This window comes from Dasypus novemcinctus, unplaced genomic scaffold (assembly GCF_030445035.2).
Source record: "Dasypus novemcinctus isolate mDasNov1 unplaced genomic scaffold, mDasNov1.1.hap2 scaffold_230, whole genome shotgun sequence".
Classification (NCBI taxonomy): Eukaryota; Metazoa; Chordata; class Mammalia; order Cingulata; family Dasypodidae; genus Dasypus; species Dasypus novemcinctus.
In genome coordinates this window covers 65,010-76,794 of record NW_026688198.1, presented here as the reverse complement: position 1 = coordinate 76,794, position 11,785 = coordinate 65,010, and the positions used below count along the sequence as shown (strand labels likewise).

The 11,785-nt window shown below is 50.7% G+C and overlaps 1 protein-coding gene across 6 annotated transcripts in view; it reads right to left on the bottom strand.

Annotated features, from left to right (window-relative positions):
• Window positions 1-300: 300 nt before the first annotated feature.
• LOC101425320 (hypoxia inducible factor 3 subunit alpha) overlaps window positions 301-11,785 on the bottom strand; it is a 59,486-nt gene continuing 48,001 nt past the window's right edge. For all 6 annotated transcript variants that reach the window (XM_058292708.2, XM_071213633.1, XM_071213634.1 and 3 more), the window contains 9 exons: window positions 5,760-5,825; window positions 5,328-5,426; window positions 4,343-4,448; window positions 3,192-3,334; window positions 2,987-3,074; window positions 2,271-2,311; window positions 2,002-2,180; window positions 988-1,069; window positions 301-859 (listed from right to left, as the gene is read on the bottom strand). In XM_058292708.2, the coding sequence (XP_058148691.1) occupies window positions 797-859; window positions 988-1,069; window positions 2,002-2,180; window positions 2,271-2,311; window positions 2,987-3,074; window positions 3,192-3,334; window positions 4,343-4,448; window positions 5,328-5,426; window positions 5,760-5,825 (867 nt within the window). In that variant the 3' untranslated portion in view covers window positions 301-796. The remainder of the gene's footprint in view (window positions 860-987; window positions 1,070-2,001; window positions 2,181-2,270; window positions 2,312-2,986; window positions 3,075-3,191; window positions 3,335-4,342; window positions 4,449-5,327; window positions 5,427-5,759; window positions 5,826-11,785) is intronic.

The window sequence follows — 11,785 nt, the reverse complement described above, 5'->3', positions numbered from 1 at the left end:
GCCGTGAGGGCAGAGGGCAGCGCTTGGTCAATGCCTGCCGCGTGCACGGGCAGAGGAACGCACGCGCCTCTCCTCCAGCCTCCGGGGCTGCCTGGCCTCGCCGGCCCACCACCCTCGGCCCCCCGTGTGAGGGGGACTGTCCACCCCAGGCAGTGGAACTCTCCCCAGAGCCCCCATGGAGACACAGGCGACTGCAGCAGGGAGAGTGTGGGCCCAGGGCCCACCTGGCTCCACCGGGGAGCCCCAGGGGAAGGGGTGACCCCTGCACCCACCCAGGCAGCCCCACCAGCGGACACAGGCTGACTTACAATAATGACTTTATTTTAACATATTTAATTACAGACATAAAATAGCTGGGGAAGGGGGTGGGCCCCAGCCAAGCCCCGCCCTGGGGCTACCGGGAAGGGGGTGCAGGCCAGGCCTCCCTGATGACCCTCCTTCGGGGTCTTCCTATGGCGGGGCCCTATTGCTTTAGCGGGGGGAGGAGCCGCGCACTCGAGGGGCCAGGGAAGCCTCGCGGCCCCCGCCCCCCAGCTGGCCTCCCTCCAGAATGCCCGGGCTGAGGCCCCCGGCCCAGCCTCTCCACCTCCTTCCTCTTTGTCCGGGGAGCAGACCCTCTGGCCTGCCCCGACTGCCCCCCACCCCCTCTGCAAACCTAAAGGGGAATAAATACAAACTTTACAAAGTAAAAGGGGGTCCAGCGTTGCCCTGGGGCCGGGGCCTGCTCTGCCCCGGGCCCGGGCCTGGGCTCGGGGGAGCGGAGGAGCCCTGGACGCAGGCTGCCCCCGCGGCCGCCTCACATCATTCCCAGCTGCAGCAGCGTGTTGGCGTAGGCCATGGGCTTGACGTTAGGATGAGGCTGTGGGACCGGAGGCGGGACGGACACAGACAAGAGGCTGGCCTCAGGGGGTGCTGAGCGCCAGGTGCAGGAGCAGCCCCCTTCCTCCCCAGGCCTGGGCAGGGGCGGGCGCGCAGGCGCCGACTCACCACTGCTGTGAACTGGTGGAACTGGGGCCGCAGGTCGGAGCCCCGGAGGTGGATGTAGGAGGCTTTGTTCCCCATCTGGTCGCTGTGGGGACATGGCAGGGGGCTGGTGAGGGGGCGGGCGCGGGCGCAGAGGGGAAGGAAGGTGGGAGAGGAGCCCAGAGGGAGGAGCGGGGGAACGGGCACGGGAGACGGGAGGAGGCTGGAGGGAGGAAGAGATGGGGACATGGGAACGACGGGACCTGGGACAGATGGACGCTGGAAGAACACAGATCTCGGGAGAGCTGCGAGCTGGAGAGACGAGGACAAAGACGGGAAAGGGGGCAGATGATGGGGAAGGGAGAGAACGGAAGAAGGGGGGCCCCGCAGGTGGTCAGGCGGGGGATACAGGGAAAGGGGAGGAGGGGCGGGCACGAGCGGGGCGGCGGGCGCCGACAGGAGCCCCAGCGCCCCCAAGCCGGGGCTCCCGCCGAGACCTGGACACACCGCTGGCCCCAGCCCCGGCTTGAACTCCAGGGGCCGGAGCGGAGCTCAGGCCATTTCAGGACAGACGACCTGGTCTCCTCAGCAGGCAGAGGGCAACGGGGAGAGATGGGAACATGCAGATTAAGAGGCTGAAAACATGGGCTTTGGGTCCCACTTGGAAGAAATCAACTGAAAAATGATGTTTACACGAGACATTGGGAAATGGAACTCTGGATTCGGGGATACAGGAATTACTGTCTGGTTTTCAAAGGTGAGATAATGAATGGTATGGTACGAGGGTATGTTAATCTTTCCTTGTAGAAGCACACTGAGCTATCACTGGGTGGAGCAATACGAGGGCTGGGGCTCGCTTTAAAATAATCTGGGTTTTCTTGTGGGGTGCTGAGAGGAGACAAGAGACGGCCCTTAGTGCCAACTGCTGAGGCTGGGTGACAGGAAAACGTAAAAAGTTAACAAAAATGAGGACAGCCAACCTGGGGGCTGGGGCGGGGGGAGAGGCCCTGAGGGAGGTGGGGGAGGCGCAGGACGCACCAGTAGTTGGGGGCCGAGAAGACGGTGACGCAGCGGCCTCCGTGGGCCACCTCGTAGCCCTCGGCCTTGACCTCGTGGCTGCGGATGATGTAGTCCAGCTGGTTCTCCTCCAGGAAGGCCTTGGTGACGTCGGGCCCGAACTGGCAGCTCACGCCCCGCTTGCTGACCGAGCGCCCGTTCTGGGGGTGGCAGGGAAGATGGGGACTCAGGGCGCCCGGCCGCCTGGCCCCGCCCACTGGCCACCACCCCGGCCTCCCTGTAAGACTCACCTGAGGCTGCGGATCCGACCAGAGCAGGTCGCACATGGGACCTGGTGGGGGACAGGGAGGAGCGTCAGGAGCCGCCAGGACGCCAGGGGCCCACTGCCGCCCCAGGCGGAATCCACAGGCCTGGCTCTGGCTGTTCTGCCCCTGCCACACGCAGCAGGAAGGAGGCTCAGGCCTCTCCCACTCAGCCTCGCGGGGCTCCCCAGGCCTGGGAGCCCCACATGCAGCCCTGACTCCCTGAACCACTCCCTGCTCACCTGGGATCACTCAGTCCACACCCCTCGACTCCTCGCTGTGTCTCTCCTGCCGAGGGCTCCCCACCCTCCCCTGGCGTCAGTTCCAGTGGCCGCCCCAGAGTGGCCCCCCCACCAGCGCCCATGGTCACTGTCCCTGGGACCTGAGCAAGCACTAGGGCATCACTCTGGGATCAGCGGAGGACACACAAGTAGGTAGCGCCCAGTGTGTGCTCCACACTCACTATGTGCTGTGCCCTGCACTGCAGGTGCTAATGCACCCTTGCCAGGGTGGCCCAAAGGGAGGTGCACAGGACCAAGTTACAGGTGGGGAAACTGAGGCTCAGACCTCCTGCCCTCCAAGGGCACAAAACCAGGGCACGGACCCAGCTCAGCTCTGCTTCTAAGTGGGATCCCAGGGCCCGAAGGGGGTGTCCTCTGGCCCCAGCCTGGCCTCCCGGCACCCCCTGCCCCGACTGCAGTCACCTGAGTCTGGGGGCTGCCGATTCCGCTCGATCTTCCGGATATCATCCAGGGTGACGCCGTCCTCACTGAACAAGCCCCCGTGCATGATCTGGGGGTGGGGAGGGGACAGCACTGTGAGGAAGATGACAGCACGCCCAAGCCCGCCCGCCCATGGTGCCCCTGTGGTGACGGGGTGGGAGGCACGCTGGGTCCCTGCCGGCCTCACCAGCACTTTGCCGTTGATGCACTGGGCCAGCGGGAGCCACTCGAACACCTCGCTGAAGAGCTCGTACATCTGGGCCGTGTACTTGGCCTTCACCTCGCCCTCGAAGCCGTAGATCTGGTTCATGTTGTCCGTCTCGTGGTTGCCTGGCCGACCGCGGGGGGAAGAGAAAACCAGCCTCTGTCGAGTGCAGCCTCAGCGCCCTCAGCGCTGCGCCTGCACCCCATGCGCCCCGGCTGCCCTGTACCAGCCCAGGGGCCCCAGGCCCTGACCTGGGGCTGGCTCGGTGGAGCTCAGGGAACCTGGGCCAGGTGGAGGACAGAATCCCCCCACAGCGGCAGGCGGCTGGCGCCACACTGCACCCGACCCGCGGCAGAGAGGGGACCCCAGGCTCGGGTCATGCACAGCCGGCTCCACGGCCATGGACTCCAGCGCTGCCTCCCCTCCAGGAGGTGACCCAAACGGTCTCATCAATTAGGGATTTTTTTTTCATTAAAAAAAAGTTTATGTATTTCTTTCATGAAGGAACAGGTAAGAAGGTTCAGAGCTTGACGGCAGGAAGGTGGGAAAGCTCCTGCCCCCTCCCTCCTTTGGGGGTGGCTCTTTCATGCCCCTCCAGCCGGGAGGCCTGCGCGTGGCTCTTGGATGTTTTCTTTCTCTGGTTGACGTGAACTCCTCCGGGAAAGAGTCGCAGGGGCCCTGGCATCCTGGGGCCATGGGGAAGGCAGGCAGGAAGGGCAGAGCCCCGACAGGTCCCGCCTTCTGCACCAGGCACTTAACTCCAGTGTTCGGTAGCTCAGCTACTCCAGTGGACTGTCCTACGTGATCAGGGCCAGCCGGGAGCCGGTTCCAGGCTTTTGTGCAACTTAGAAGAAAGGGGCCCCTTCCTCAGACCCTGGACTGCCAATGCCCAGAAGCGGTAACACACACGTCTACACTGGGGTGTGGATGCTGCCCCCAGCACGACGTCACTGTGCAGTGCCCAACCCGCCCAGCCTTACAGGGCACATGATCTCGGCGAAGGCACAACATAAACACAGCTGCAAGTATTATCTCCTCTTCATAGAAGAGGAAACTGAGGCTTGTGGAGGGGAAGCAAGTGCTCTGCCCAGGGCCCCACAGCTCACCCCAGGGCCCACCACCTCCCGGCTCACCTCGAAGTAGGTGAAAGTGATCTGGGTACAGGAGCTTAAAGCCGAAAAGGGTGAGGATCACTTCTACAGAGAAGGAGCCGCGGTCCACAAAGTCGCCGTTAAATATCTGCTCTGCTAAGGAAAACACGGGCCAGAGGGGCGGCTGCTCCCACGCCTGCAGCCAGCACGTGCTGGGGAGGCAGGACGGTCAGCGGGGCTCAGGGGGCCCGGGCTCTCGTCCCACTCCTCACCCTTGCCTTGTGGCCTCTCGGAACCTCGGGGAGACGGTGCTGAGCACCCGCCCTGCCCATTTCCCAGCGAAGCCAGGGGTGGATGGAGGGGACCCTGGAAACCCCCATCATCTCCAGCTTCAGCTCTCCCCCAACGCCTGAAGTCAGGGGGAGAAGGGACGCAGGTCCTCCCACCCAACCCTGCGCATGCCTGGTGGTCCCACACAGTGGCCGCTACCAAGCAAACCTCCAGACGTTAAGTCAGTGCTTCTGGAGCAACAGCCGGGGCCCAGCCCTGCTCTGAGCACTTCACCTGGGCTAGTTCATCTAATCCTCACGGTTAGCCTAGGAGGCAGGCCCTACTACCATCATCAGCATTTTATAAACGAGGAACTGAGGCACTGAGCAGTGAAGGAACCTTTAAGGCTACAAAGCTGGCAAGTGGCAAGGCCAGGACTGGAACCCAGATGTGAGCAGGGCCGGGTGCTGTATGCATGTGATCTCGTAACAGCCCCATTTCACAGATGCACAAGAGCCGGGGCCCAGAGACACACAGCCACCTGCCCAAGGCCACCCAGCATAGGACAGGACCGTAGCCTGCCTGATCCTGGAGCCTGGAGCAGGAGGCCAGCCTGCTGTTCCGCCCAAGTCTTGGGGCCCGAGCAACACTCAAAGCTTTGCACCTTCTTTGCTGGAGGGGGATCATATCCCTCCTGTACCCCAAATCCAAGTGGGGGGAGGTGAAAGGGGAGGTTGGCTCTTTTGAGGAAGGATACGTAGGGGTTGGTCTCAGAGGGTAAACCGTTGAGCTCAAATATGTTGAGGAGGTCATAGTACTGGCCGTGGGTGTCCCCGCACACTGTAATCTTCTCTGTCTGGAAGAAAAGAGGCCACCGGAGAGGGAGGGGCCCAGAGAGAGATGTGGGGAGGGAGCAGAGGTGAGGGGAGGGGCCAAGAGGTCACGGCAGACCCAGAAAACCATGCAGGGGACTGACCGAGGGAGGAAGATGGTGGGACAGGGATGGAGCGCGGGAGAGGGGAGACCCCAGGGGACAGACGGGCATGGGGGGGGGGACCGGGGGCAGGGACACCCGGGGGAGAGGGAAGGGCAGACCAAGCCAGGGTGTGGGCGAGCTCATGGGCTCTGGGGCCCCTCTGCAGTCAGGGAGCCCGCCTGCCCGCGCCCACAGCCCGCCCCCGGCACGCACCTCTTTAAGTGTGGTCTCCACCAGGGTGCTGAGCTTTGAGAGGACTTCCTTCACCTGCACCAGGATCTGCAAGGCAGGGCGGGCCGTGAGGGGCCTGGAGGCCGGGCCGCCCAGGAGGCGCTGCTGCGCTGGGGCAGGGCGGGGAGGACGGGCGTGGGGCACACCGCCCCGCCAGAGCGGGCCCACGCTGTGCTCTGAGGCATGTGAACACCGGGATTATTTCACAGGAAAACCCCAGATCTTGGTTCTTTAAAAATAACCAGCACCCATGTAGGAGAACTTTTGATAAAACAACTGTCCTGGACACTTCTAAATGTCAATATCATGAAAGACTCATCCAAAAAGGCTGTAAAAAAGACTAAAAAGACAGAACAACACTATGCAATATTGATCCTTCAGTGAAGTCTGGACTGAAAAAGAAAAAAAGCCCTGAAAGAACATTTTGGGGGAAACGGGAGGAAATTAAGACTATAGATCTGTAAATATTTTTTACAGATTAAAAATGTTCTTAAAACGTCATGAATATTTTACCAATGTTTCCAGATTTTACAGACGGCCTGTGGACTATTTACAGTTGATAATATTATCATATCAATGTTATCCTTCTGAGGTCAGATAATTGAATTGCAGTCATCCAGAAGAACATCCTTACTTTTAAGAACTACAGGGTACATTGGATGCAACTCATCTCAATGGTTCAGAAAAAGAAAAGAGAAATGTATGGTGTGTATATGTTTATGTATGTGTGCATAGAAACACTGAGGTAAAGGAAATGTGGCAAAATGTCAGCCTCTGAGGAATCTGGCTGTGTGGTCACGTTCCGGGAACTGTTTCTTTGGCTTCTCTGTAGGTTAGACAACTTGCAAAATAACACTGGAAAAAAATGTTCAGAAAAGTAGACATGTCCATGTCAAGTTGGAATGTACAAAATGACAAAACAAGGCCACTCTGTCCCTAACAACAAGAACAGGCCGAATCACCAACAAAAAGCAAAACAAAACAAAAATCACAGTCACCAGAGCTGAGGGTGCAAAGAAACCTAATTAATCAAATTGCTGCCGGTGGGAAGCCTTCTCCTAGGGCAGAGAGACTTGGGGTCGCTTTGTCGCCGCAGCGCTGAGGGAGGACAGGACCCACCCAAGGAGACCCGGCCTCAGGATGCCTCTGCCCACTGGCTGCTCTCCGCCTTCACCAGGAGGCAGGTGGAGCGAGACCTCCTGGGGCTGAAAAACAGGGGGCTAGACGGAGGACGAGAACTCCCAGAAACCCAAAACACTGGCAGCCAGGCTGAAAAAGAGCTCTCCCACGGTCCCAAAGAGCTAGCAACTTTAAAACATACAGGCAGCCCTGGAATTGCGCCAGGATGAAGATTCCAAGTCCTGCTGAAGGAAAAGTCCCTATTCCACTCTACAAACATTTCAAGCCAGTGGTGAACTAACTGCAACTACAGCTGCACCTCCACGGCAGGCAGGATTGAGACACCCCTTCACACCAGCTGCCGACAGAAGGGTGTGCCGTTTTCTGTGGAAAATTATTTACTTCAATCTCTACTGTTCTTTTACATAAAATGTCCAGCATACAATAAAAAAAATTATGAAACACATGAAGAAAAGACAAAAGAAGCAGATCCAGACATGACTCAGATGATGGAATTACCAGACTTTAAAAGAACTATGACAAATATGTTAAAAGAGCTGGTAGGAATGGTGGACTATATGTGTGACTATATGGACAATTTAGGCAGCGATGAAAACGTTAAAAAAATAACCAAATGAAAAAGCTAGAAATTAAAAAATACAATATCAGAAATACTGAATTTGATGGACTTAAAATCAGTTTGAAATAAAGAGTGACCATGAAGACAGTCTAATAGAAATTATCCAAACTGCAACACAGAGGGAAAAAAAAAGAAGAGAGTAGTCAAAGTCTGTGAGACAGTATCAAATGGTCTAACAAACATATAACTATCTAAGGTAGTCTACAATAGACTTATTGTCATTCTAGCAATGGAAGAAATTATATCACTGATGTGGAGGCAGGGGCCACTGGAGGGTCGGAGTGTTGGAGGGTAGGGAGAGGGAAAAACAGGTATTTTGGGGACTTGGGAATTGTCCTGAATGACACTGCAACAACAGATACAGGCCACTGTAAATCTTGTCATAACCTACAAAATTGGGTGGGAGAGAGTGTAAACTACCATGTAAACCTTAACCCACGCTTAGTGGCAAGACTCCAAAATGTGTTTACCAATTGCACCTCACTAATAAAAGATGTTGTTAATGTGGGAAATTGTGGGAGGTGTGTGACATTTGTATAATCTAAGTTTCTTAAAAATAAATAAATAAAAAATTTTAAAAAAAGCATATAACTGGATTTGCAGAAGGAGAGAAGAGAAGGAATGAGAAGAAACAGATGAAGAGATAATGGCCAAGAACTTTCAAAAACTGATGACAAAGCAATGCAAATGGAAAAAGACCTTGACCAAAAGTGGGAACGGGTAAAGACAAATGAGTTTATATGACTAAGAGACTTCAAAGTGAGTTGGCCTCCAGAGGTTACACTTAAGCACCTCTCACCAGGATCTCACTGACTGCCACAGTAAATACTGCCTCAAACAACAGGCCACCTCAGGGCTCTGGAGACATCCAGACTAGACGCAGGGCTGACAGCTCAAGAGATGCACGCCCTACCAGTGGGCCTTGCTTTGGAATTCATGCTCCCCAGTGTGACAGAGATGGACTCAGTTGTGCCTTCCCTACACATGGCTCTTCTGCCCCTTCTATTTGAACCTATAGTTAGTAGTAGACTGGATAGGTGTGTGTCCAAGAGACTTAAATCTTTGGGCTGTCCATGTACCAGTCGGGCCCTGAATCTTAACAGAGTTGCAACACCTACTCTCCAGTTCACTGGACTCACCCAGGACAAGGAAATAATGAAGGGCAACCATCTCAAGGAACAGAGAGAGTCTGCAACTGCGAGCAAGACATTCTCATCCACCTGCCCCATGGGATCTAAGCCTTCTCTCAATCAGAGGCAGAGTGGGCATCACCATCCCAGAATCCTCAGGATTGGGGAGTCAACGATGGACTAGAGTAGACTTACTATTATTCTTCTACAGGCTTATTGTTAATTCTAGCAATGGAAGAACTTTTATCATTGATGTGGAGGTATTGGCCACTGGAGGGTCTGAGGGGAGGGAGAGGGAAAAATAGGTGTAATTTGGGGGCATTTTCAGGACTTGGGAATTGTCCTGAATGACAGTGCAATGACAAGTACAGGCCATTATATATCTTGTAATAACTTACAAAAATGTGTGGAAGAGAGTATAAACTACAACATAAACCATAATCCACACTTAGTGGAATCCCCTATATTCTTAGTGTATCATTTATATAATTTAAGTATCTTTAAAAACTATATATTCAAAAAACAATAAAAATATATGACAGTGGGGTAAAAACCAAAACTGATGACAGTATTAACTTATAGATCTAAAAAGCTCAGCAAATGCCAAGCAGGATAAACAAAGAAAGCTACTTGCAAGGCAAACCATAGTTAAACTACTGAAAACCAAAGATAATAATCCTGAAAGCAGTCAAGGAAAAAAAAAGGATATGCTAGGATATCTTAGAGGAATGAAAATACAAATGAAGGCTGAATTCTGAACAGAAACAGTGGAGGCCAGAAGACAATGGAAAACAATATTTAAAGTGCCAAAAGAAAAACGTTAACCTAGAATTGTACATCCAGCATAGATATCTTTCCAAAATTATAGCAAAATAAAGGCATTTTCAGGCAGACATTCTCAGGTCTGCTGAGAGAATTAGTCTCCTGCAGACCTGCTAGTGGAAAGAATGCTAAACATAAGTCTTTAGGCAGAAGGGAAATGATACCAGCCAGAAGTTCACATTTGCAAGAAGAAACAAGGAGTAACAGAAAGGGTAAATACACGGGTAAATATAAAAGACATTTTTAAAAAGTTATCCGATGGAAGAAAGCAGACATATTAAAAAAGGAAAAGTTATCAAAAAGTTATCTTATATACATATATACACATGCATACATTTCTTTAAAAGACTTGACTAAAGAAATAATAACAATGTATTTATTGTGGAGTTTATAGCAAATGCATAGGTATGATAGATACACAAAGTTCAGAAGGAAGTAAAAGGAATACTGTTTTAAGATTCTTACATTTTTCATGAAATAGCATAATATTATTTGAAGGTAGAATAAGATAAATTAAAGTTGCATATCTGGAGCAGCCCTTCTCATCCAAGGTTCTGGGAAATATAATTAAGCCCTACAGGAAATGTTTTGAGTGGCTATTTTCTCAATTCTCCCAAGGAGGGTACACAGATAGACGGGAGAGAAGTTAATTCATTGTATATAATGGATGCCTAAGTGCATTAAGGCAATTCTTTCAAGAGACACTGGTTGAGAAGAGTTGCTCTAGAGTAACCACTGAAAATACAAACAACTCCTCTAAAAACACACAGAAGAAATAAAATGAAATACTAAAAGACCTTTGACACACACACACAAACAGGAGAAACAGGAGAACAAAGAGATGGGACATACAGAAAACAAATATCAAGATAGTAGATTTTAACACAACCATATCCAAAATAACACTAAATATAAATGAACTAAAAACTCCAATTTAAAGGCAGAGATTCTCAGGCAGGATTTAAAAAAAGAAAGACCCAACTATATGCCATTGTTACAAGAAAAAAACTTCAAATAAAAAGATGCTGACAGGTTGAAGGTAAAAAGTCAAGTTCCTTCTGGTGTGCCTTTCCTCTTCCGGTCTCCATTTCTGTTCCACTCTCTTACTTCCTCTGTCCCCTGCCCAAGTCTCCTGCATAGTTTTCCTAGGTCTGCCATGACCTCTTAAATGTAAATACTAACTATAAGAAATATGGTCTATTTTATTAATAGAAAAAGTGAACTTCAAGCCAAAGAGTATTGCCAGAGACAAAGGACATTTCATAATGATAAAAGGATCAATTTATCAAGAAGGCATAACAATCTTAAACATCAATGTGCTTAATAAAAAAGCTTAAAAATACATAGAGCAAAAATTGACAGAACTATAGGGGGAAATAGGCAAAATAGTTGGGGTATTTAATATTCCTCTTTCAATAACTGATGGAACAATTAAAACAAACAGTAAGGACATAAAAGAGTTTTTCCAGTGTTATCAACCAACTCTATAACCAATGACAGCAAAATACACCAATATAAGACCTAGAAATAGCCCAAATTTGAATCATACAAAGTATGTTCTCTGACCAAAATGGTATTAAATTAGAAATCAATAACAATAATACACAGAAAATTCCTAAGTAGTTAGAATTTAAACAACACACTTCTAAATAACTCATACGTCAAACAAGAATTCACAAAGGGAACTAAAAAATTTTTTTCAACTTAATGATAATGAAAACACAACATACCAAAATTTGTGGAATGCGGCTAAAACCCTGCTCAGAAAGAAATTTTAGTTTTAAAAGCTTGTATTAGTAAAGAAGGTGTAAAATCAATGGTCTGAAGAAGTTAGAGAGAGGAATATTAAACTCAAAGCATGTGAAAGAAAGGAAAATTTAAAAATGAGTAAATATCAATGACATAGGAAAAAAAAAATAGAAAAACTTACAAAATCCAGACCATGTTCTGGATATGAAGGGTAGCTAATTTAAAAGAACAAATGCTCTATGAGGCACTTCACGAAATAATGCTGAAAAGAAAGTGGTATTATGGCATCCAAGACATCTGTTTAAGGTATCCTAGGATGTAAGTGAACTGTACCAACTAGGTAACAATTTCTTGAAGAATTTTTATTCTCTCTAAAACTGTAAACAAGTAAATAAAATTTTTAAAAAATCTACTAAAGGTAAAAAAAAAAAAAGAATGAAAACTAATGACAGAAAAAACAGAGAAATTCAACAGTCAAAAGTTGGCTCCTGGTTTATCATGATTATTAATTAACAGTTAATCTTGACTATCGGCTAGTTAATTATTAA